This window comes from Cibotium barometz, chromosome 57 (genome assembly GCF_041138505.1).
Source record: "Cibotium barometz isolate CiBa-2024 chromosome 57, ASM4113850v1, whole genome shotgun sequence".
Taxonomy (NCBI): domain Eukaryota; kingdom Viridiplantae; phylum Streptophyta; class Polypodiopsida; order Cyatheales; family Cibotiaceae; genus Cibotium; species Cibotium barometz.
The window spans coordinates 20,995,652-21,019,438 of NC_141102.1; the positions used below are offsets into that span (position 1 = coordinate 20,995,652).

At 36.3% G+C, this 23,787-nt stretch overlaps 1 protein-coding gene across 1 annotated transcript; it reads left to right on the forward strand.

Annotated features, from left to right (window-relative positions):
* The first annotated feature begins 886 nt into the window (after window positions 1-886).
* On the forward strand, window positions 887-1,789 carry LOC147606541 (major pollen allergen Bet v 1-B-like). Its single transcript, XM_086791941.1, has 2 exons — window positions 887-1,127; window positions 1,228-1,789. Exons 1-2 carry the CDS (start codon window positions 935-937, stop codon window positions 1,503-1,505), a joined length of 471 nt encoding a protein of 156 aa, XP_086648067.1. The 5' UTR covers window positions 887-934; the 3' UTR covers window positions 1,506-1,789.
* The last annotated feature ends 21,998 nt before the right edge of the window (window positions 1,790-23,787 follow it).

The following is a 23,787-nucleotide window of genomic DNA, read 5'->3' on the forward strand; positions in this document are numbered from 1 at the left end:
GAGAGTAATTTATTAAAGTTAAAGAGTAGAGTGTAGATAAGAGTACGGGCTGACAAACACGAGATATTAGCATGAGTGTGGTTAAAGGATAGAGTGTAGATAGGACTAAAGTCTCACAAACACGAGATAATTGCATGAGGGGGTCATTAAAGAAGCAATGCCTTACTATTGAATAAAGTGTGTAGGGATCTCATGAGTAGAAGCATATTGAAGATTGCATAGGGATTATATATGCTCACAAACATGAAGAAATAGACCATATTGAGGTTCATGCACCTACACTAAAAAGAAATGTGTATCATAATTTAGAATTCAAATGTTCTATTTTAAAATATAGTTTTTAAAATACACCATTGACTTTCACTTGTTGCTAGAATATTACATGCTTTCCTATAAGGTTTCCTATAAGGAGGTTTTGTGTGATGTATTGAAAAATACATTATAGGTGGATAAAATTTTGTATTTGTTGGAAATATTATATATTATGTCCATAAAATTCCAAACTGCAAACCTTCCACGTCGAGGTGCCGTCCCTGCGCACTTTAGGCATGTACCAAATCTACTTCTTAAATGACCCCTCATGCACATGTATCTCGTGTTTGTGAGCCAATACACCTATCTTGACCCACACTCATGGTAATATCTCGTGTTTGTGAGTCTGTACCAGTGTTCGAAAAAAACTATTTTCCTAAAAAGTAAAAAACCTTCATCTAAAAATTGTGAAATTATTTATAAAGAAAATTTTCAAATTTTGAAGGTTTTTGTTCTACAACCCTTCAAAATCTGCAGGTTTTTGTACCCTTAAGTTTCAGATTTGAAGGTAATTTTAAAAATCTGCAAGTGCAAATTACACTATACTCGGGTTTTTTTCGAACACTGGTCTGTACTCTTAGAACACCCTTCTTTCGACGTTGTGAACGAGAAGAAGAAGAAGATGGATTCCAAACTGCAAAGCTTCCACGTCGAGGTGACCGTCCAGCATCCTCCGTCTGTGGTGTGGCAGAATCACGTCAAGAACGTCCAGAGGTCGGCGTCCATAGTCCTGCCGGGGCACTTCGACAAAGTGGAGTACCTTGAAGGGCCGCCTCTAGCGCCGGGAGGAGTCTTCCTAGTAACCTATGACGAAGGTGATGAACATCGCTTCGCTTGTCAGGTTTAGCTTGTAACATTTTGTCCTGTGTGCTCAAGCTAACTTGTTTTGCTCTCTCTCACTATATACGAGTATAGCCGTCCCTCACTATAGCTACATGAAGCTGCGGTGGGATGAGATCGACCACGACAAGCATTGCTTCAAGTCTACTCTCGTGGACGGAGGCGCCCTCGGAAAACACTTCGCACGCCTGGCCTACTCCTTGCAGATCCTACCTGGCGCTGACGTGGACTCCTGCCTCATGCACTACACCGTGGAGTACGTGGACCTTGGGCAGCACAACTTCCACGACTTCATCAAGGAGGAACTTCACAAAATCTGCAAATCTCATGAGTCACACCTGAGCTCTGTTTGAAGGATCGTTCGGACGGTTACACTATATAGCAAATAAGGTGCATCTGATATGTAGTATAAAAGTACTTGCTCATTGTTGAATTTCCACGTATGATGCTGAAGGCCTTATCCTCCAGGCTTATATAATAAAAGTGCTGGCTCGGTGTTGAATTGCCACATAGGACGCTGGAGGCCTTATCCTCAAGCAAATATATGATTTAAGTATCCCACCATTATGCATATGCCTCTAAACTAGCTTTGTTGTATGACTTGTAAAATTGTGTATAAATCTTTAAGTTATGCTGATCATCTCCTCTCTCCCAAGTTTGTTTCTCATCTCAAACTCGTACATGCAAACTTACATACTATTCCAAACACTACCTCTAGTACTTAGTGATTTAGATAAACCTTGTAACATTTTCCTTAGCCACAATTGTATGCACATTTTCCTTAACCACAATTGTATACACATTTTCCTTAACCACAATTGTATGCACATCGCCCGGACACAATCATAGCGAGAACTCATTATATCTATAGCGCAGTTGATTACAAACAAATGTGAATGTATCTAGGCAGATTATCGAGGCAATATATGGTATGCGACTTAAATTGCATGGAGTTTTATAACAAAGCATACTCACCCTAGTTACATGGACAAGGACTCTTCAAATCTCATCTATAACTTAAAATTACTTAAAAATTATCTCCAATTGGTTTTAAGCACTCTAAACTAATCAAATTCACTTTTAAAAGAGACATGAGATGAAGAGTGGACTAAGGACCAAAGAAAAGGATTAAAAAACTGAATTTTGACGCCTCAGTGTGGGGATCTCCCCTCATGAAGTAGGTACCTTTTTCTCATCATTACCTCCAATTTTAAATCAATAAAATGAGATATTTCATCTCTCCTCTCTCCTATTTCAAAACTAGATCCAAAAAGTAAGCTGAAATGACCCAAAAATGGTTAAAAATTGACCAAATTGATCTGAAAATTTCTAGAAACAGTTTGTTTGGTTAGAGGCTTACTTTTTCCTATAAATAGAAGCCTCCCCCTTTTGTAAAAGCTTAATAGTGTTTATGCACTGTTACTCTACTCCTGTCCTGAGCCATCTACATTGAATTTTTTAATAATTTAATTGTTTTTGGCCTAATCCTCTCCAAAGTGAATTGGTGGCCACTCTTGCTTCAAACAATACTAGAACCCTCAATCCCTAAAGCCAAAGGAGAGCTTACAAGCTCTATGTAAGTTAATTTTCTTACTTGTTTAATTTTAAATCTATAGTTTTCTTGATTTTCATGTTTTACAAAGCTGATTGAATGAAATTCAAATGCTATGCTTTGAGGAAAAGGCCACCTCCTTCTCTTCTTTACGTTCTAGCCTTTCTTAATCCTAGAAAGATTAAATAAAAGATTAATTAAACTCTTTTTATTATTTACTCTCTTGATTTTAGAAAATGGTGTAGATTAGAGTTTTTGGAATCTAATTTGGGTTAATTTAAGTAAAAAATAGAATGTTAAAAGTGAGAAATGGTCAGCCAGAGGTTATGGAAAAATTTTCCAAAATTTTATGGAAAAGAAAGTTTATTTTTATGTTATTCTAAAAGAGTAATTCCCACCATTTTTGCATCTAAAAGAAATATTCTAATTACTCCATGTACATATTCACTTATGAATATGCATGGATATCATTGATATTAATTATTAAATTTGATTTTTATTTCAAAAGTGTTATTCTCATTGAATTTGATTTTATGGATAGGAAGATGCATAGAGGAAATATTTTTATTTCAAAAGTGTTATTCTCATTGAATTTGATTTTATGCATAGAATGATGCATAAAGGATTTATTTTTATATCAAAAATAGAATTCTCTTAAATGCTATGAGTATTTGATAAATGAATAATTAAATACTCTAAGGGAGAAATTTATGTCGTTTTATATTCACCCGGATTGTAGAAAAAAAATTCAGGAGATCTATCGAGATTGAAATATTTAGATAAATGATTAATTTATTCCTCATTGAAATTCGTATTCAAAGAAAGAAATTCAGTAAAATAGTAACTCAATTATCAAACCTTTTTGAGAAAGATAGTTTAGGAAAAATCTTGTCCGACTCGAACCTGAATGAGACTATGACTAAGACCAAACTCTTTCGTTAGTCTCTCGAGGAAAGAAGGTGTGACCAGTTTAACAAAATACACTCAAAACTCCGCCAAATCTGAAACTAAGTTTGAGACCCTTCGAATTGAGCTATGGATCAAGGTTATAGAATTCGAGGAATTTTGGTATGAAATTTTGAATTCTGATCAAGGAGTTTTGGAGATACTGATTCAAGAAATACTCCTTGTTTTCAAAAGAAAATCAAACTGAAAACTTGCTTCAAAACCTTGTTTTCTTAAAGGAACGTCTTATGCCAGAATGGATGTGATGTGAATAGAGGGGTGATGAGATGTGAGGTGAATAGATGTGATGTGAATAGATGTGATGAGATGTGAGGTGAATAGATGTGATGAGATGCCATGTGAATCAGAATGTAAATGAATGACATGGGTTGTGAGTGGATGATATGTGAAGAATGGATGTGAATGTGTATGTGAAAGAATGAATGTGGATGTGTATGTGAAGAATGAATGTGAATGTGTATGTGAAAGAATTGATGTGGACGTATGTGAAAGAATGGATGTGGATGTATGTGAAAGGATGGATGTGGATGTATGTGAAAGGATGGATGTGGAAGTATATGAAAGAATGGATGTGGATGTACGTGAAAGAATGGATGTGGATGTGAAAGGATGGATGTGGAAGTATGTGAAAGAATGAATTTGGATATATGTGAAAGAATGGATGTGGATGTGTATGTGAAGAATGGATGTTAGGTGATGTGAATGAATGTGATATAATGTGATATGAATCGGGATGTGAATGAATGATATAGGATGTGAATGGATGAGATGTGATGTGTTGTGAATCGGGATGTGAATGAATGAGATGTGATGTGATGATCTGTGATGTAAATTGGGACAGATGTGAATGGATGTTAGGTGATGTGAATGAATGTGATGTGAATCGAGATGGATGTGAATGAATGTGAATTGAGATGTGAATGAATGTGATGTTGATGAGATGTGGATATGGATATGGGTAGATACGAGTGGATGAAATCTAATCAGGAAAAATGAGGAAAGAAGTGATGAGCTACAAAATGATGTGATTGGATGAGAATGGGAATGTGTATGAAATGGATGCAGATTAAATAATGTGGATTGATGTGGAACAATGTGGAAAGACTAGAGTTCGTTATAGAAACTGCATTTGTCTTATTTTTAAATGACTGTTTCATGTCAAGAATGCAAGGGAAGCATTTTGACCGTCTTGTGAATGAGGTCATGTGGAGACCTAGCTGATAAAGTTGCAACAGCTGACGGAGAGTCAACGGAGGATGTCTCGCATATCAAGGTTAGTCGAGGTCTTGACCAGCCTCCGTTTGATTTAAATGGTGAGCTTCCGGTATGGTGGATGAGGGACCAAGGAAGCAGCCTATGAGTGAAGCGCTAGGTGACCTGTGAGAAGGATCCTAGAGGGTGCTTACCATACGGTGCTCAGGATCTGGGTCGCCGAAGATATCCACACGTATGTCGGGGAAGATATTGAAACAAGGAGTAAGAGTTGTTTTTCTGAATTCGGGCATGGATCTGGTGGATTGACCTTGCTAGTCCAACGAAGGAGTCCATGGCTCTTTTATATGGATCTGTTGGTTGATCTTGCTGATCTTCAACGGAGATTCTATTTTGATTTTTATAAGTGAAAATATTGTCGAGTACTATGAGCTAGGAACTATTGAAAAGGCCCCTGAGTGGACAGGTGGTGAGCAATAAAGAGTGGTGGATGTCACCTACTTATCTCTGGATCCCACATCTCTATTCCCCATTGTTTATCAAATTACATAACAGATTCCATCTATCATCCTCATTAACAAAAGAGGATTCCAAGACACTTTGTAATCCAGCAATATATAAGCCTCCATTAATGCTTTTGTGGTACACCCTCTAGGGATTTGCTTTTCCAACACCTCTCCCTTACTTGACCAAATCTTGATAGTGGGTCTTGTCCCCACTGGGTTTGCTAATGAAGGCCACAAAAGTATGTCTTATCTACTTCTCTTTCAAATACCATCTTTTAGTCGGGTCCAAACTCAGTTGTTTGGACTTCACATCCAAAGAAATCTGCAATCATAATAACTTCAAATTAGGTTTCCCTAGTATGCCAAAGGGGTTCCTAACCTAGGTAGCAATCAGTTAATGCCAATCTGCATTCTCTGTAATAACAGTTTCATACCATCAATCTATATCTTGTTCACACAAATTAGATATCTACACATATACACATTTATGGATTAAACCTGTCACATCCAGCCCAACATCCAATACATTATGAAACACCACACAGTTCCTAGAAGACCAGATTTCCCATAAACAACAAGCCTTGATTATATTGAATAGAACCTCTTCTCCCTCCTCAGTATCAACTGAGCATTTGCCCAGAATCGAGTCTCTCCATTGTGTCTGAAATCCCAGCCCATGTTGTACCCATTTCATTAGTTTCCCCCATGCTCCTCCTCTAATAGTAACTGGACAACTCCAGAAAGCATGCTTACCATCCTCTAAAGCAGATTAGCACCTGAGGCAACAACCACTAGATAAGTTCTTACGTATCACCTTTACTCCAACAGGTAGAGCCCACATGCAAACTCTCCACAAGAACACGTGGAATTTAAGAGGAATCTGACCCTCCCACAATTCTCTCTTCTTTTTCCAACAGCTAGGACTCCAGCTCACCTTTGAGATCCTATTGCATTACTCCACATTCAAGTCCCCTTTCCTTAATTCTATGTACAAAGCCTTAGTTGAGCCTTTAACAACATATTAGAGTATTTGGAAAAATCCCAATTCCCATTTTGCAAGATTGTAAAAAGGCAACCATGGTGAATCTTTTTAAGATTTTGTCAAAGCCCCCTCATGTGACATATCATTGGAAAGAGCTTAAAGAGTAGGTTCTAAATGCACATTCTTTGATAACTTTTGAGTTTTTATGCTTAAGACACACCAAAAAGTAGATTGAGAAGAAAATTTCCAAACTCTTGGGATTTTTCCAAATTCTCCAATATGGTAATCTTTCATCAATTTAACCCCATTAAACCAAGCCCAGTCTTTGATCCAACAAGATTCATCAAATGTAATGGAAAACCATCCCCCCTAAATTTGAATCAAAGTCAACTAGCTTTCTTACACCTCTATTTTTCAACCTCTTTCCAGAATGAGTATACAAAAGGCCGCATGATGGGCTAAATTTATGAGACCACCATAGGCTCAGGCTAAGCATTCAATTCCCTGAGGCCCTATAGCCCCCATCCCAGACCATTAAACTGAAAACATCTTTCTAGTTGCTATTGAGCCTCTTACAAAGGGAGGAAGCTATCACTTTTAAAGGATTGTGAGAGAACAATTTTTCCTTCTAGTCCAAACCGTGCCAACTACCTTTGGATAGCACCAAAGAAACCTCTACCGATTCCCTTATCATAAAAGTCCAGGCTTCACCTTGAGATAAGCATTTTGGAAGAAACTGAGCAACCCTTGCTAGGGTCTGAGTAGGTAAATGCACAATACCTAGCTCCCCTTCACTCCTTGGCATAGCCAATTTATCCCAAGCCAACCAAGGTAAAGCTTTCCCAATGTCTTTGCCATTCTCCATAGAAAACCCCTTATAGGACCCAAGATCGTCTTCCAACAATGACTTTTACCAAACTCTAACATAGGGCATAAAAACATTACATAAGCATTCATCACTGTATTACAAATCACAACTCTATCATGGAAAGGAATTTTGACCCCTTCCCACTTCTTTAAATCTTTACTGAGAATCTGTCTAAGTCCCAATCAACCAGCTATTTATTTGTGACATCAACCCGAACTAGGACTCCCAAGTGTCTTACAATTTGTCATCTTTTAACAACCTCACATCCCGAGCCTTGTAGATCAAAGTTATTATCATCATTTAGGTTGATGATCTTAGAATTGTGTATATTGCATCTTGATCGAGAGGTATCTGCAAACTCTTGGATAATGTTTAGGGCTTGTCTCATATTTTCATTATCATCTTTCAAAAATAGCAATGAATCATCAGAAAAGCAATGAATCATCAGCAAAGCTGCTCACTGAACCTCAATTTTAAACAGTGATAGTATCTCTTGAGCAAGCATCTTCCAAAGCAACAATTAGTGGGTGTGAGGTAATAACAAACAGTAGGGGACAGAGAAGAGGAAAAACCTTGCCTTACATATCTATAAATGGCAAACCCTCCAATAATTATACCATTCAAAAAACATTAGAGAGGCTTCCCCCAGTGAGAGTATAAGTACAAGATGCCATTTTGGGTCTAAACCCTAACTTCTCCATCACTATAGCAACAAAAGACCAATGCACTCTATCATATTCTTCTTCCAAATCCAACTGAAGCGTGACACAGTTTTGTTGGTTTTTTTGAGCAATATCCCTACCTAGCGTAGTAGCAAAAATATTATCATAAATTGACCTCCCCTTGATGAACCCATATTGCATTTTAGATATTACCTTTTGTAACAATGGGGTGATTTTGATAGCAATAATCTTAGATAAAATTTTGTATACCACTGTTAACAAAGTAATTGGTCTCCAATGTCCAAATCTATTGCAAGCAACTTGCTTAGGTATCAGTTTCACCAAACTTTCCTTAAAATCTTTATCCAAGTACCCAATCTTGAAGGCCTTGTTGCAAGCTTCCCACATAATGTCCTTCAAAGAGGGCCAAAAAGCTATAAAGAACTGAACAATCAAACCATCCCAGCCAAGGGCCTTCTCGCTTCCTAGTTTCAAAAGTGTCACCCAACACTCTTCAATGTCAAGATCTCTCTCAAGCTAACGGGATTTATCAGGCTCGACACTACTACTGACCAACCCAGATAGCTTATTCTCAGCTTAAATTCTCTTAGGAGAGTGATCTTTTTAGAGACTAAAAGTAGACCCAAGAAACTCAACCCATATTTTTGCAAATCAAATCAATACCCTCTATCCTTTTCCCTTTTTCATCTAAGATCTCCCCAACTACTTCATTACCATTTTTCCCCCTACAAACTTTGAACATACATTTTCTCAGTTTTTTGCAGTTGCTAAATATTTTCTTTTTAATCCAATTCAATTCCTTTCTTCCAACCAACCCATCCTCATGCTTCAATGCATTATTATGACATCTGAAGAGTTTAGAAGCTTCCTCTTTAGTAAGCCCATTAACCTATCTTTTATTTTGCAAATACTCCAACTGACTACTCTAGTTTTTCCTAGCCTGCCTCTTTTCCTCATCTCTTAGTTTCCCTACTTCCCTAATGACCCCTTGCATCTCATTAGCAAATTTTCTCTATGACCCTGCAGTCGTTCCTCTGGATTTTAGCCTCTTTATAGCTTGTTCAATGTATTCAACAAATAGCTTGTCCTTTAACAAAAGATTATTCACTATTAGCTTCTTGGTTTTGGGAACTGCTCCAACCCAGCACTTCCAAGATCTTCACAAACCCAACTCCACTTTACAGGCATATGATTAGACAATATACTGAATTGAAATCAATAGCCACCCTTAGAGTGTGTGGTACCCATGCAGCATGCTAAATGAAGAATATTCTATCAAGCCTAGAGGAAGAACTCAAGTATTGAAGACTAAAGGCTCACAAGCACCATATATATTTGCATGAGGGGGCATTAAAAGAAGAAAAAAGCAAGTAGATTGGGTACATGCCTAAAGTGCGCAGGGTACTTGGGATCTCATCACATAAACAATATATATTAAGGTTCATGCACCTACCCTAAAAAGAAACATCTAGAAGTCAAATGTTCTATTTTATAATATAGAGAAATAGAACCACGATCTTTTTTAAATCCAAATAAATATATATTCCCTTGCATACATGGATTTAAGGGATTATTCCATACATTTCTCTCATTTTTTTAGTGGCTAATATTAATTATACATTAGCTTCTCTAGCAAACAACTAAGAAGGGATGCCAACATTTTATGGTTTTAGGTTCTTGTGTTTTTGTTACAAAGAAGATGTAACATGATTACATATCAAATAGTTAATTATATATGTTTCTAAATAGACTGCCCTTAAAATATTATAGTTGAATGACACATGTGTACATGTGCACATGTAAGCAATGGGTAGATAACATGTATTCATGCACACACATGTACATGGAAAACCTAGAATTGAAAGAAATTTAGAGTAAGATAAGATGTAAAAATTGTCTTTCCATATTTTTTGATTGATTTGTCACTTTTGAGAGGAGGCAGAGGGAGAGAGACATTGAAAGAGGGATGTCTACACTTATAAAAGTTAAAAGATAGATTCTAGGTAGAGAACGTGTTCACAAACATGAGAGATGAGCATGAGGGCTCATAGTTTAAAAACGAGTAAGTACCTACTCATAAAGATGGAGAAAGAAACAAAATTAAGGTTCATGCAGTTACCCTTTAAAGAACATGGTATGAGAATTTATAAAACTCGTAAAGGCTATCAACCTGAAAAGTCTAGAAACATCCTTATTTGGATGTCCGTACTACTTGCTAAGCTGTATATCCGATGAAGATGCTCTAGGACTCATCGAAAAGTTGACATCGAGCTCTTCGACTTTGTACTCGGTTGTCCGAAGTTAAAATCGACCATTTTGGTCTCTGATCAGTAGTCTCAAAATTCGACCCAAAAATCGAGATAAAAACACCCCAAAAACCACGAAAAATCACAAAACAGTGCAAAAACCCCGACGAGCCATATTCACGCTACTTTTTGAGGGTCTAAATTGATCATATGGTTTCCCATGAAAAAGATGTGTTAATTGGGGTCTAATTTGATTAGATGAGTAGTCGAAATTGGTATTTTTGAGTGTTTTGAGAGCATCTGGATGCATTGAAACACCTAATCACATTATTTTTTTCATCAGTTGGAGAAATTTGACTCTCTTTACTTAATTTTGCCTTAAAAGAGGAGACCATAATTAAGAGTCTAATTAATCTCGTATTTTAGATTAATTTACACAATTGTTCATGCACAAAGATTAGCATTCCCTTGCTCTATCCAATGATGTGCTCAGTTGTGGGAATTAATTAGGGATTAGTGGTTAATTAGAGTCTTTGATTAGTGTAAAAGAGGAAAAGATTAGTGAAAGGATTAATCTTGGATTAATTCTTATTCACTTTTTTACATAACTCATTAAGGCTAATGGAGTAGATAATCATGAGTTATCAAAATTGTCCATTTTGGGGGTCATTTATGAGGGGTGTAAGGGGTGTCATTAAAAGGTTGACTTTTTTTATTTCCACTTACCTTTTTAGGAAAATGCCCATACCCCTTTCCTTTTAAAATTCAAAACATATTCCCATCTAAAAAGGGAAATTTGTATTTCCCACTAGACTCCAAAAAAAAAATCCGTTTGTGAACGAAATTCCAACTGTGAAAAAAATTTCGGCATGAAAATTTCAATAATGAAAAGAAATTTCGGCGTGAAAATTCTGGTAATGAAAAAGAAATTCCGGCTGTGAACAAAATTCTGACATGAAAATTCGGGTCATGAAAAAAATTCCGGTTGTGAACAAAATTCGGGTCATGAAAAAAATTCCGGTTGTGAACAAAATTCCGGCCACAAAAAGTATATCCATGAAGTACATTAGTTAGGACTTCATCCTATCTTATTGCCACAAAGTCTTGAAGCGGGAATCACAGGCCGTGGATATAGAGGTAAGTAAGACACTGTCACGTATGAGGATCTACGATACTCCCAAACATGCAGCATCAACTACTCTACCGTATGCTATGTAATCCGGTCCATAATCATGTGTTGGTCTGCCTCTCATCTCTAGAACTCTCTACCTCAGTCCGAGCCTACTCAAAAATAATTGATTAGTCTCTCTCATTAGGTATTACTTGAAGAAATTTATAACTTTGGACCTTAATTATAACTCTTTTATATACAAGAGAAACTTATGTTGTAGTGATTTGGAAAAGTTTTCCAAATCACTACCTATAACACGATGAAGGTCCAACAAATCGGACATGATAACACCTATCACTTTGTAGTGATTTGGAAAAGTTCCCAAATTACTACAACACTAGTGAAAGCATTATGGGAGATTTAGACTCCAAAGTTTCCAAATCACTACAACATTGGTAGATGTATTAGGTGCACAATGTTGTCAAAAGACCAAGAAAATAAAATCAGTATAATGCACTAAGGTTCCAAGAATTGGACATGACTTGGAAAAGTTTTCAAATCACAACACTAATGGAAGTATTAGGGAAAATTTGAACTCAAATTTCGGCCTTTTCTCTCTAGAAAGAAAAAGCATTTGGACCAATAGGAATCTCAGCCCTAGGAAAACAAAATCACTACAATAAGGGTCCAACAATGGTACATGATTATCCCTATCACATTGTAGTGATTTGGTTAAGTTTCCAAAGTACCCAACAATCGAACATGATGACCCCTATTACATTGTAGTGATTTGTCAAAGTTTCCAAATCACTATAATGTGATAAGGGTCCAACAATTGGACATGACGACCCGTATTGTGTTGCAATGATTTGGCAAAGTTTGCCAAATCACTACCTACAACACGATAAGGGTCCAACTGTTGGAACTATATATATAGATGTGCTCTATATATAGTGTTGGAACTATATATATAGATGTGCTCTATATATAGATGGGTCTCCTCTATATATGATCAATCTCTCGTGTGTATTGAACACACCTTTGGGGATGCATATGACGTGTCTCTCTCTCTCTCTCTCTCACGTTGGTTCAACATGGTATCAGAGCGAGCTATGCATTAATCGTTGCTTCCCTCTTCTCTCTATGGAAAGCTTTGGTTCCTTCAATTATTGAGGACAACGTATCAAGGCATAGAACCAGGCGTTTGGTTATCGATCCCAAGATGGAAAGAGACTATACTTAGCTGAATATAAGCGGCAGTGTTAATAGAGGGAAAAATTGATGCTGTCTAAAGGATGTGTCTCTTACTCCTTCCTTAACATGAAGATGAAAGCGAGCTTCCCAGGTATATGCTCTCTAAAGGATGTGTCTCTTACTCCTTCCTTAACATGAAGATGAAAGCGAGCTGCCCACGTATGCCTCTCTCCTGTAAATACTTTCTCTCTTTTCTTTATCTTGTGTGTGTTTCTTTGATCGTTTCTACGGTATGCGGGAGAGTTTAGGGTGCCTGGCTCGAATTGTGCTTTATTGAACATCCATGATCGTTTTTTATTTAGGTCAAATTCTCTGCTTTCATCATGCTTTTTGGTAGCTCTGGACAGCTCTGGATCGCTCCCCTTCGCGAACTTCCCACAATATGATTAGCGCCAGAAGCATGTACCGTAAGTGCAATACAGTAAGCCATATTGTAGGAAGCGACTTGAGAAAAATAGAATCTTTCCTCATGACTAGAAGAAGGATCCTCCCTCCTACTCGCTGCTTCAAATCCAATTCTTTAGTTCTGTTGTTCCACCGTCCAGATATCCGACTTGATTTGGCACCATGACGTGTTTGCACAACATCTCTTTGCTAATGCTAATTATGGGAGCCTTGCTGATATGATATTTTTATATATTATGTCCACCATAGCAACATATTGAAACGGATTCGTGGAGCACTATGAAAGTGGGACCCACAGGCCACACGAGGGGCTATGGTTGCAAGACCCCCTCAAGAAGTTTTAGGTGAATTCCCTTGAAACATTTCAACCTTGAAGATAGTTTATAGGTTGATACGACGGCTTCTACAGTGGCTTACTTCCTACGACGGCTCATGGCAATTTTATTAAAACTAAGAGAAAATTCATATGCATTAAAAGATCTGTCGCATCATGCATAGAGTTTAGCCATCATCATGATGGTATTTGATATTGATGAGATGCATATTCCTTAGAGTTGTTTGTCCATGATAATCAACATATTTGACTCTTACTTTCATGATGTAAGTAGAAGAAGATCTTCCGTACTTTATGCAACTCACATCGCATCATGCATAGAGTTTAGCCATCATCATGATGGTATTTGATATTGATGAGATGCATATTCCTTAGAGTTGTTTGTCCATGATAATCAACATATTTGATTCTTACTTTCATGATGTAAGTAGAAGAAGATCTTTCGTACTGTATGCAACTCACATTGATCGTGACTTATGCCATGGTCTAGTATAACTCTTATGCTACCATGATGTACTTCTACAATAATCTTGATCTTTTTGATTGCTTCATGAGCTAATATTTTGTGATCTTGTTTTAGTGCTAGCTACAGGAATCACATGATTAAGCTTGGACGTTCATAATGTATTTATTGACAATCCAAGGTATTATCACATGATGGTAATTATGCCTTTCTTTTCGATCGACTAATGATATGTATATGGATTTTGTTCATCCTGCCATGGTTTTATTTTGTGATGCTCATTATGATGATTTCTTTATATTCGTTGATGACGTTTCCATGGACTTTATCCATGATGCCATGGTTTTGGCTTGCTATCCCTTTGGTGTATGTCTGCTTGGTATTGCTTACATATCTGATGTTCGATCTTACTTTTTGAATGGTTACTCCTTCTCTCAATATCAATTCGTAGCCCTATGCGTGTGAGCAAAAATCTCGCATACCAAACCAAAGGTGTGCATTAGTTTGTTTGAAATAGGTTGGTTCTAATTTGCATTAGGTTAGAATTAGACTCCAAAGTTTGCAAATAACTATAATACTGGAAGAAACATGATGATCCCTATCGCATCATAGATTTGGTAAAGTTTCTTAATCATTATAACACTGGCAGAAGTATTAAGAGAGAATTGGACTCAACTAGAGTGTTGTTAGCTCATTTGCTCATTTGTACTTTCTACCTAATAATTCTAAAGAAATCACTTTTACTATAGTGACATATGTGAATGAAATGATATCATATTACATTAAGGAGAACTTATGTGTGAAAATAAAGTAGAATCACATTATGGAGAAATTGTGTGAAAATAAACTAGAATTACTACAAGGCGATTAGATGGTCACAATCTTGTTAGATGTCTCAAATTTCTTTATAGTCACTTTCCCAAGAGTGTCAAAGAACGTTGTCATATTATATTATGAAAAACTTATGGGTGAAATTAACTTGTATAATTAGTACAAGGCAATTACATGGTCACAATATTGTGAGATGTCCCAAGTCGCTTTGTAGTAACTTTGTCAAGGCTGTCAAAGAAACAGTATCATATTACATTATAGAGAACTTATGTGTGAAAATAAAGTAGAATCACTAAAAGGCGAGTAGATGGTAAAAATCTTTGTGGATGTCCCAAATCACTTTGTAGTGACTTTTTCAAGGCTGTCAAAGAAATGACCATAACTTTTGATCCGTAGCTCGGATTGACGAGCTATAAACAGTAAAAGTGTTTGATTTTTCATGCTCTATGCAAGTATGAATTCCAACTTAACTTAGTAGGAATACTAGCTTGGGAATCTATGTGTTAGATGTTGAGAGATCACTATCTTAGAGGAGGCCCCAACTGGCGAAAGCATTAGGGGAGAATTAGACTCAAAATTTTTTAAATCACTACAATACTAGCAGAAGTATTAATTGTATAATAATGCCAAAAGACTAGGAAAAGAAAATACCCACAATGTGATAAGGGTCCAATAATTTTGAGCCCTTTTTCTCTAGAGAGAGAAAGAGTTTTGACCGATAGGAAGAGAACCCTAGGAAAACAAAATCACTACAACACGATAAGGGTCTGGCAATTGGACACGACGACCCCTATCACATTGTAGTGATTTAGCAAAGTTTCAAAATTACTACAATGTGATAAGGTCCAATAATTGCACATGACGACCCCTATCACGTTGTAATTATTTGGTAAAGTTTTCCAGATGACTACCTACAATACAAAAAGGGTCAAACAATTATATATGATGATCCCTGTCACATCATAGTAATTTGGCAAAGTTTCCAAATCACTATGACATTAGTGTGGAAGTATTAGGGGAGAATTAGACTGTAAAGTTTCCAAATCACTACAATAGTAGCAAAAGTATTAGGTGCATAATGTTGCTAAAAGACTAGTAAAATAAAATCACCACAACGTGATAAGGGTCCAACAATCAGACATGACGACCCCTATCACGTTGCAGTGATTTGGTAAAGTTTCCAAATCACTACAACACTAGCAAAAGCCTTAGGGAAAAATTGGACTCAACTAAGTGGTGTTGTCAGTTTATTTGCTCATTTGCACTTTTTGCCCAATAATTTTGAAGATATGTCAAAGAAATCACTTTTACTAGTAGTGAGATATGTAATAAAATGCTGTCATATTACGCCATATGGTGGATGGGACTAAAGATGAGTGCATGAGATCCAACCAATTTGAAAGCTTTCAAAAAGAAATTTGTGGAGGTTTGAACTTTGTGTCTTGGTTGTAGAGGAATTTTTCTAAAACCTTATAATTATAACATTGATATTGTTCCATTCCTCTTCTACCATACATGCCTCTGCCTCTTCTTGCATTCCACTGATGGCTCTCAAATAGCTAGTCCACTAATCCCATATAAGGTCCTTTACCATAACCTCTTTCTCTTCCTGTACAACCACTACCACCAACCATGTTTATGCTCATATTCTTCATCATGCTCACCATGTCATGCATGTCCTTTCATAATTAATCATCCTCAGACAATCTAGCAACCACTTGAGGTATCTTTTCACTCAAAATTGGCACAACCTCTCGAGTCAAGAATCTGGGTTTCTCCTCAACTCTAGCCTCTACCTTGTGTCCTATCTCCATGCCAATTTGACCCAATATTTGTATCTTGAATCTTTCTCCTTTGCTATGGTGACTGTATCATTAAATTTTTGAGGCTTCTTGAGCTCAATCTTCAGCCTAAGACTCCCTTTTAAGGTGGCAAATAAAACTGTCTTTCTTAAGCATGGCTGGGGAACCTTAGCCCCCTCATTCCAATGAGCCTTCTACATTAGAAGATCCTATTAGTTGCTATCCATGGAAATTTAGGTGGTTGTTGGGTTGAGGGATCAGGTGAGTAAATTGATCCTTTTACCCATATATCAACATGCTTTCTCCCTAATGCCATATCCTATTGCATTATATAAAGGTTGACCTTAGAAGCCTCTATTCTCTTATAAGGAGGAGCATACTCATCATCTAGGTCCACATGTGTAAATTACTTCTTAGAAGTGTTTCTTATGTTTTACAAACCATAAAACAATACTAAAATTGTAATTAGCTCCTTTCCTTGTAAAACTATAAGTGTAGTACAACATTATAATTAATTTAAGACACCTATATTTTAAATAACATAAAATTAATGCCCTATAGACATATCCATACCTCGATTGAGCAATGTAGCAACACTTCTTGATGAAACAACACTTCCTAGTAGAGGAATTGGGTATATAAAATCAAGGAAGGCAAATATGACTTTTTGGCTCCACTTGATGGCACCATAAAAACAAATCTCTCTTCATTGTTGTCCATGCATAAATAGTATGTGAGGAAAGAGGAGATTCATGTGAAAGCTTAGACGCTTTCTTTAGAGATTAAGGTGAAAGCTTAGAGGCTTACTTGAGAGATTGAAGATTTGAATGGAGGGAAATTCAAATGGAGGCTCGGCTAGGAGAGTGGCTATTGAATGAGGAAAACTTGCCCAAGAACAACTACTATAACTTCATGAAAATGCACTAGAATAGAACTTAAGCATGCTTATATGCATTGGAAAAAATATAATTCAAAATACTATGTTTTCTTCAAGATATATTCAAGTTGTTTTTTAAAATGCCACTTTTTCCAATCGACATCTTTGAATTACGTGTTGTACTTAAAGTTACATAGTTATTTATGTCACAAGTATTCGAGTACTCATTTTCTTACTTTATAGAGTACTAGATTTTTACATTTATGAATTTTGACTCACATTGGTTGAAGTTACATAGAATTTAAGCACATTAGAATAAAATATTCATTGAATCTCTTTATAAAATATAGAAAAAAATGAATTTATATTCTAAAAGAAGAGAGAGAAATGCAATATAATAGTATAATTTTTACACTTTTCTTAGATTCCAAGAAGAGAGAGAAAGCCCTTAAAGGTCCTATTTGGAGCCCAAATTTCCTTTAATGAGAAAACTTCCATGGCTATGGGTGAAGGTAGATGGAGATAAGGAGAAGGTGTCCTATAGGGTGGTTCTTAAGGAAAAGTGGATAAGCTCATAAGAGGGGGAACAACCTACACTCCATCATATTCTTGCAAAGCAACCATCAAACTATGCAAGAATCCAATAAAACACAAGAAATCAAGAGAATAGAGAAGAGGGGGATCTAACATGTAAACGGAATAAATGCATATTTCTTAATGTCAAAAATAAGTTATAAACAAACTGCTAGTGTTCACACTTGACTGGTGATTACCTAAAAATCGGTGGAGGTCCACTATCTCTAGCCTTAAAAGCAATTAGATACATAAAGCTTGTGTATTTGACACTGAGCTCCTCATGGTTAGGTTGCTTCATAAAGTCTAGTATCGTGTTACAAAAGATAGGCTTGTGTTATGTCCGGGTAAGATGGTGAAGCACCTCACGATAGAATGGGCAGACGAAACCATGTGAGCCTTTGCAGTAACCTGTAGAATTGTTGTCCATAATTCTTCCCTTTACTATCCATAAACAAATGGATAAGGTAAGAGCACAAACAAGGGTAGTGCTCTTAAAAACAGTCAAAGATTCTAGGGTAAACGGGGAATAAAGGCTTTCATCAACACTATGGGTATATCAAACCACTCAAAAAACTCACCTTTGAGGGTAGGCAAAACAAATGAGTTGTCTAAATGACATTTAGTAATCTTGAAAAACCAGATGAGGCCATGGGTATGTATACTGAGAAGGAAAAGGAGAGAAAGATGGTTTGAATTTGAATGTATTAAGTCCAAGAGATTCAAGTTAGGGAACTTGGTCCTATTGTATAACCTCCATTAAAAAACAAAAAACTCAAGCTTAGAGGGATGGGTTCTTTTAGGATTTGCGAACCGACTTCGAGATGAGTTTTCCGCTTTGAAAATAATGGGATCAAACTTAGAAAGTTCTATGGACCAAACAATGCGAGAAAGCTAGATGAGGGTCCAGGTTAAACTCATTAGTGTGCATGTATGTTGAAACAAAAAGGAGAAAAAGATGGTTCAAATTTGAACATCAAGACCATGAGATTCAAGTTAGGGTATTTGGTCTTGCTATATAACCTCAAGAAAAATAATAAAAAACTCAAGCTTAGAGAAATGGGTCCTTTTAGAATCTATGAGAAAGAAAGAGAGTAGAGAAGAGGGAGATCTCACAAGTATTGCAAGGGAATGAATGCATATTACTTAATATATAAAAAAACTTATAAACAAATAGTTGGCCATAGCTTAAAAAATGGTGGAGGTCCACTATCTCTAGCCTTAAAAGCAAGTAGCTAAACAAACTTTGTGACTTCCCTATTTGGCATTGAGCTCCTCACGGTAATGTCACTTCATAAAGTCTAGTACTATCTTATAAAAAGATAGGCTTCCACTACATCTAGGTAAGATGGTGAAGACCCTCATGATAGGATGGGCTGACGAAACCATGTGAACCTATAGAGTAACCTACATAATAGTTAACAAATGTCATAAATAACCATTGGGTGTAAGATAGCCCCTATTTTTTCCATTGTATTATCCCCTTTTTTTTCCATTATACAAGGGTGAAAAAACATAGCCAAGGTGCTAGGAGGAAGTATATAAGATTTCTTATCCACCTTAATTGAATTGCACGATATTATCCAGGTTGTATATATGAGCTCTGAAGAACCTTGGGCCATGTAAACCACGTTTGAGTATGCTTTGTTATATCCATGCTCATTTACAGTTTACATTGCTATAAGTTTTTTTGTGCTTCGATATGTTGCACATGAGATCTCTTATCCACCACCTCAATTGAATTACATGATATATCTAGGTTGTATATATGAGCTTTGAAGGACCCAGGGCCATGTAAACCATGTATAATTATTATGTTTTGAGATACTTGAACTTCACACAACAGGAGAGAGAATCTTTAAAGTGTGTGTGTGTGTGTTGTTTTAAGCTACTCAGTCTCACAAGCATGATATGTTGCTAGTAGGACTCTTCCCTTAGCCAAAGGCAGCCCTTCAAGGTATTCCACCTTATCGAAGCGCCCATAGAAAACAAGGGATGGTGCATTCCGAAGGTTCTTCACATAAGTCTGCCACACCAAAGATGCCGGATGCTTGATGGGCACCTCTTCTTAGTTGTTTCCAAACCACGCGGGATTTTAAGCTCATCTATGGGGGCCTATGAAGTGTGAGTGCTACGTCCAATCGTATTACCAACACAAGTTGACATTGTTAGTGCTTGCAATTATCACTTGGCTAAGGGTAGAAGCCACGTTCCTATTCATGTACAAATACATAAAAACCCACCACGAGAAAAAAATTACTTCATGATACCGTGGTGTATATGAGGTATTTGAGTGAGCGTGAGCGTGGTACTTTCCATCACTATCTAATCTAGGCAAATTAATGTTAGAGATTTTCATAAAATTACCATTGGTAACATATTCCAAATTTTTAGTTACAATTTGGTAATTTTCTAGATCTTAAAGTTTCCAAAGATCTCTTCATTTCTTTCATACATGCTAGATGTTGTATGAGTTTCAAAAAATTAAAGCTATTTCTATCACTTATTGAGAGAACTTGGAAAAAATAGCAAGATATTATAGTGATTTCTACTTGGTGAGCCTCAAGTTATCAATTTGAGCCTTGTTAAGCATGCATCATATAGGCTTATAGAAAAACCCTAATGGTAATTTTTCTTAAAAGGTGAGTTATCATTTGGTAATTTTTTACTAGTGCAAGGTTACCAAATGGTAATCATAAATCTAAATTAGATTACAATTTGTAACTCTTTAGTCATTTGGTTCCAAGGTGGTTACCAAATTTATATACTGTGTGAGAGCTGGGTAGATTTACTTGCCAAACCACGCGGGATTTTAAGCTCATCTATGGGGGCCTATGAAGTGTCAGTGTCAGTATTACCAACACAAGTTGACATTGTTGGTGCTTGCAATTATCGCTTGGCTAAGGGTAGAAGCCACGGTCCTATTCACGTACAAATACATAAAAACCCACCACGAGACAAAAATTACTACATGATGCCGTGGTGTATATGAGGTATTTGAGTGAGCGTGAGCATGAGCGTGGTACTTTCCATCACTATCCAATCTAGGCAAATTAATGTTATTATGAAATATAGTACTGAAATTGCAATGTCATCCCTTTACACTGTGAGAGCTGGGTAGATTTAAATATAGTACCGCCGCTTGATAGAAGAAACGGGCCTATTTAGGTATAAAGATGTATAAACCCACCATGAGGAAAAAATATTAGATGATGCCATGCCATATTTGAGGAGCGTGAGTGAGAGTGCAAGTGCGAGAATGACTTTCCATCACTAAACAATTCCATCACCTTTAGAAGGACTTTCCATCACTAAACAATGCCATCACCTTTACACAAACTTTCTATCACTAAAAATTGCCATCACTTTCACTTTTACAGTGTGGGAGGTGGGTAGATTTAAACATAGTATGTCTTGGTAGGGAGGCATGGCATTGTGAGATACATTGATAAATAATAGATATTCTAAATGGTGCAATGGTAGTAGGTGTTCCCTTCTTAAAATGAACTCTAGTGAAAAGAAGCTTACCTACATAATCATAACTGCGGAACAACGAAGGACAAAAACTTACAATGTTTGAGTGAGGGGAGCCATCCTTCACTCACAATTCAAAATACTTAATTGACATTAATTGATATTTAGAGAGAGAGAGATAAAAGAGGGAGAGAGAGATGAGATTTTGAGAGATCTCTATGGTATGCCTTATTTCTCCACTCACGTTCTTATTAAATGCACCTCTCTCTTTTACCACTCAAAGAAGCATATCTATGTGTAGATTAGTACCTCTCAAGACATGCACAACTATACTTTTCACTTACATGCAAGATATCATAGCTTCACTTTACAATATCTATTGTTTAATATGAGATTTTATGTTGGATATCAATGCCCCACCCTCATATTATATGACCAAGGCTTTGGCTAGCTCATGTTTATATGGCCCTCATTTTGAGCAGTAACCATAGTTAAGCAGCCCTAGTGACACACCCATCGATATCCTCATATAGACACGGGAAGATGGCTTACAAGCCTAGATGGTTTAGAGATGGCTTGGATTAGATTTGGTACACTACAAAATAGGTTTCATACTACACTAGAATCTTATGTCATAATGGTCCACACATAGAGGAACTAGGTTTTAGGTACCCTATCTTGACATTACGAGGCCCAAACAGGCCCTAAGATGAGCCCAGTAGTTGGCCATGTCTACATTGCACTACATTGCACGTGATGGACCTAGCCATGATTGTGAGTAAGTAGGATTTTTACGCTTGTGTACTGTGCTGTGACACTGTGGGGCCCAAACTCGAGGCCTAAGATAAGCCCATTTGGCAATGTCTACACTACTACTGCAAAGGGTGGTGGTCCTAGCTATGATTATGAACCTATGCGGTCATGTCATGGCCATATCACTTATACATGTCTATATAAATACGTGGCCAATCCCTTCTCCACTCATCATTGTGGGTTTTACTCCAAGCTTCTATTATACAACCTCAATCTTAGAAATTCCAGATTAGCCATCAAAACTAGCTTCCGAACCTCCCTTCACAAGAGCAACAATTGTTGGGATTTTCCATCTATTGTATCATACATTATTCTTCTCTAACTTTGCTATTATTTAATTTGAGTTTTAAACATTTGTGATATGCAAGATCTTGCTTCTTGTGAGTGTTCTCTTGTAAACAATGCACTTTATATCCTCTTAGAGTGATGAGAGATCACAAACTTACATATAATCGCAAGGGTTTCACTAAAAAATATATATGATGTTACACCACATGCACAAGATACCATTTATTAAGTGTATGTACAAGATTTATAGTTACAATTAGATACCATTTATTAATTATACATACATGATTTATAGTTACAAGATACCATTTATTAAGTGTACATACATGATTTATAGCTACAAAGGGTATCACATTTAGCTAGCCATATGCTTAGCTCTTTTAGTAAAGGAATTAAATATTCATCCTACTACTAGTTTGAAACTTCGACATTCAAGTGTCACTATTTTGTCCTTAAAACCTTCTAGGATTTTTCTAGTATATCTCCTAAAATGTTTTAGGTCGGATATATATATAAATATATATACATACATATTAAAAATGGACTTTTTCATACCACTCGAACGACTCTAAAGCGGCCAAGATATCACCCAAAACATGACATTTCTATTCATTTATTGATTTTTTTAATTTTATAAAACATTTATTTCTTTATATAAAAATGACTTGAATAATTTGCTATCACAAAAAGGGATCACAAGAGATTTAATACACTTTATATAAAAGTTTTTTTCTACAAGGCTTCTTTATTGAAGCCTCCATAAGAGAAATCCCTTCCACAACACTTTGTAGATTCCTAACCAACCCTCAATGGAAGGTCCCACGTGTACTTGAAAATCAAAGATGATACAATAATGAATACATTAGAGTGTAGATGAACCTCGCATGAATTATCTAGAAGAATATGTGCTTTTAATATCTTGGTCCCTTTGTACATTTATTCATTTAGAATAAAAATGCCTAGTTTAAGAATATGTATTTTTTCCTAACTTCTTACTCATATCTATATATATGAAGTCTCTATAAGAAAAGTCTTATAAGATGTAAAATACAAATGTTAGGGGTATTTTCAAAAACCACTTAAGAGAACACTTTTATGTCTTGTGTAGAAATACTAAAGTAGTGTTGAAAGAATGTGTATGTTTACAAAATGACATTTACATTTACAAAAATCAAAACCTAGTTTTTGATATCCTTAGCACTTAGTTCATATGGGTTTTTTTTTAGTGAGGAATTGAGGCTTGTATAATGAAATAAAAATTAGTTGAAGGAAATCCATGCATGCCTTTAAGAATACTTTACTTTGATTACAAGTGTAACTTGAAAACACATTATTAAATGATCATCTCTTGTGCATATATGTGGTCACATATGTTTTTCTAGTGAGGTCTCAAGT

What these genes read in the sequence shown, in the direction of transcription:
- LOC147606541 (XM_086791941.1), top strand. Translation starts at nt 935, where the DNA reads ATGGATTCCAAACTGCAAAGCTTCCACGTCGAGGTGACCGTCCAGCAT. An exon ending in CCTAGTAACCTATGACGAAG is followed by an intron (nt 1,128 to 1,227) that starts GTGATGAACATC and finishes ATACGAGTATAG; the next exon opens with CCGTCCCTCACTATAGCTAC.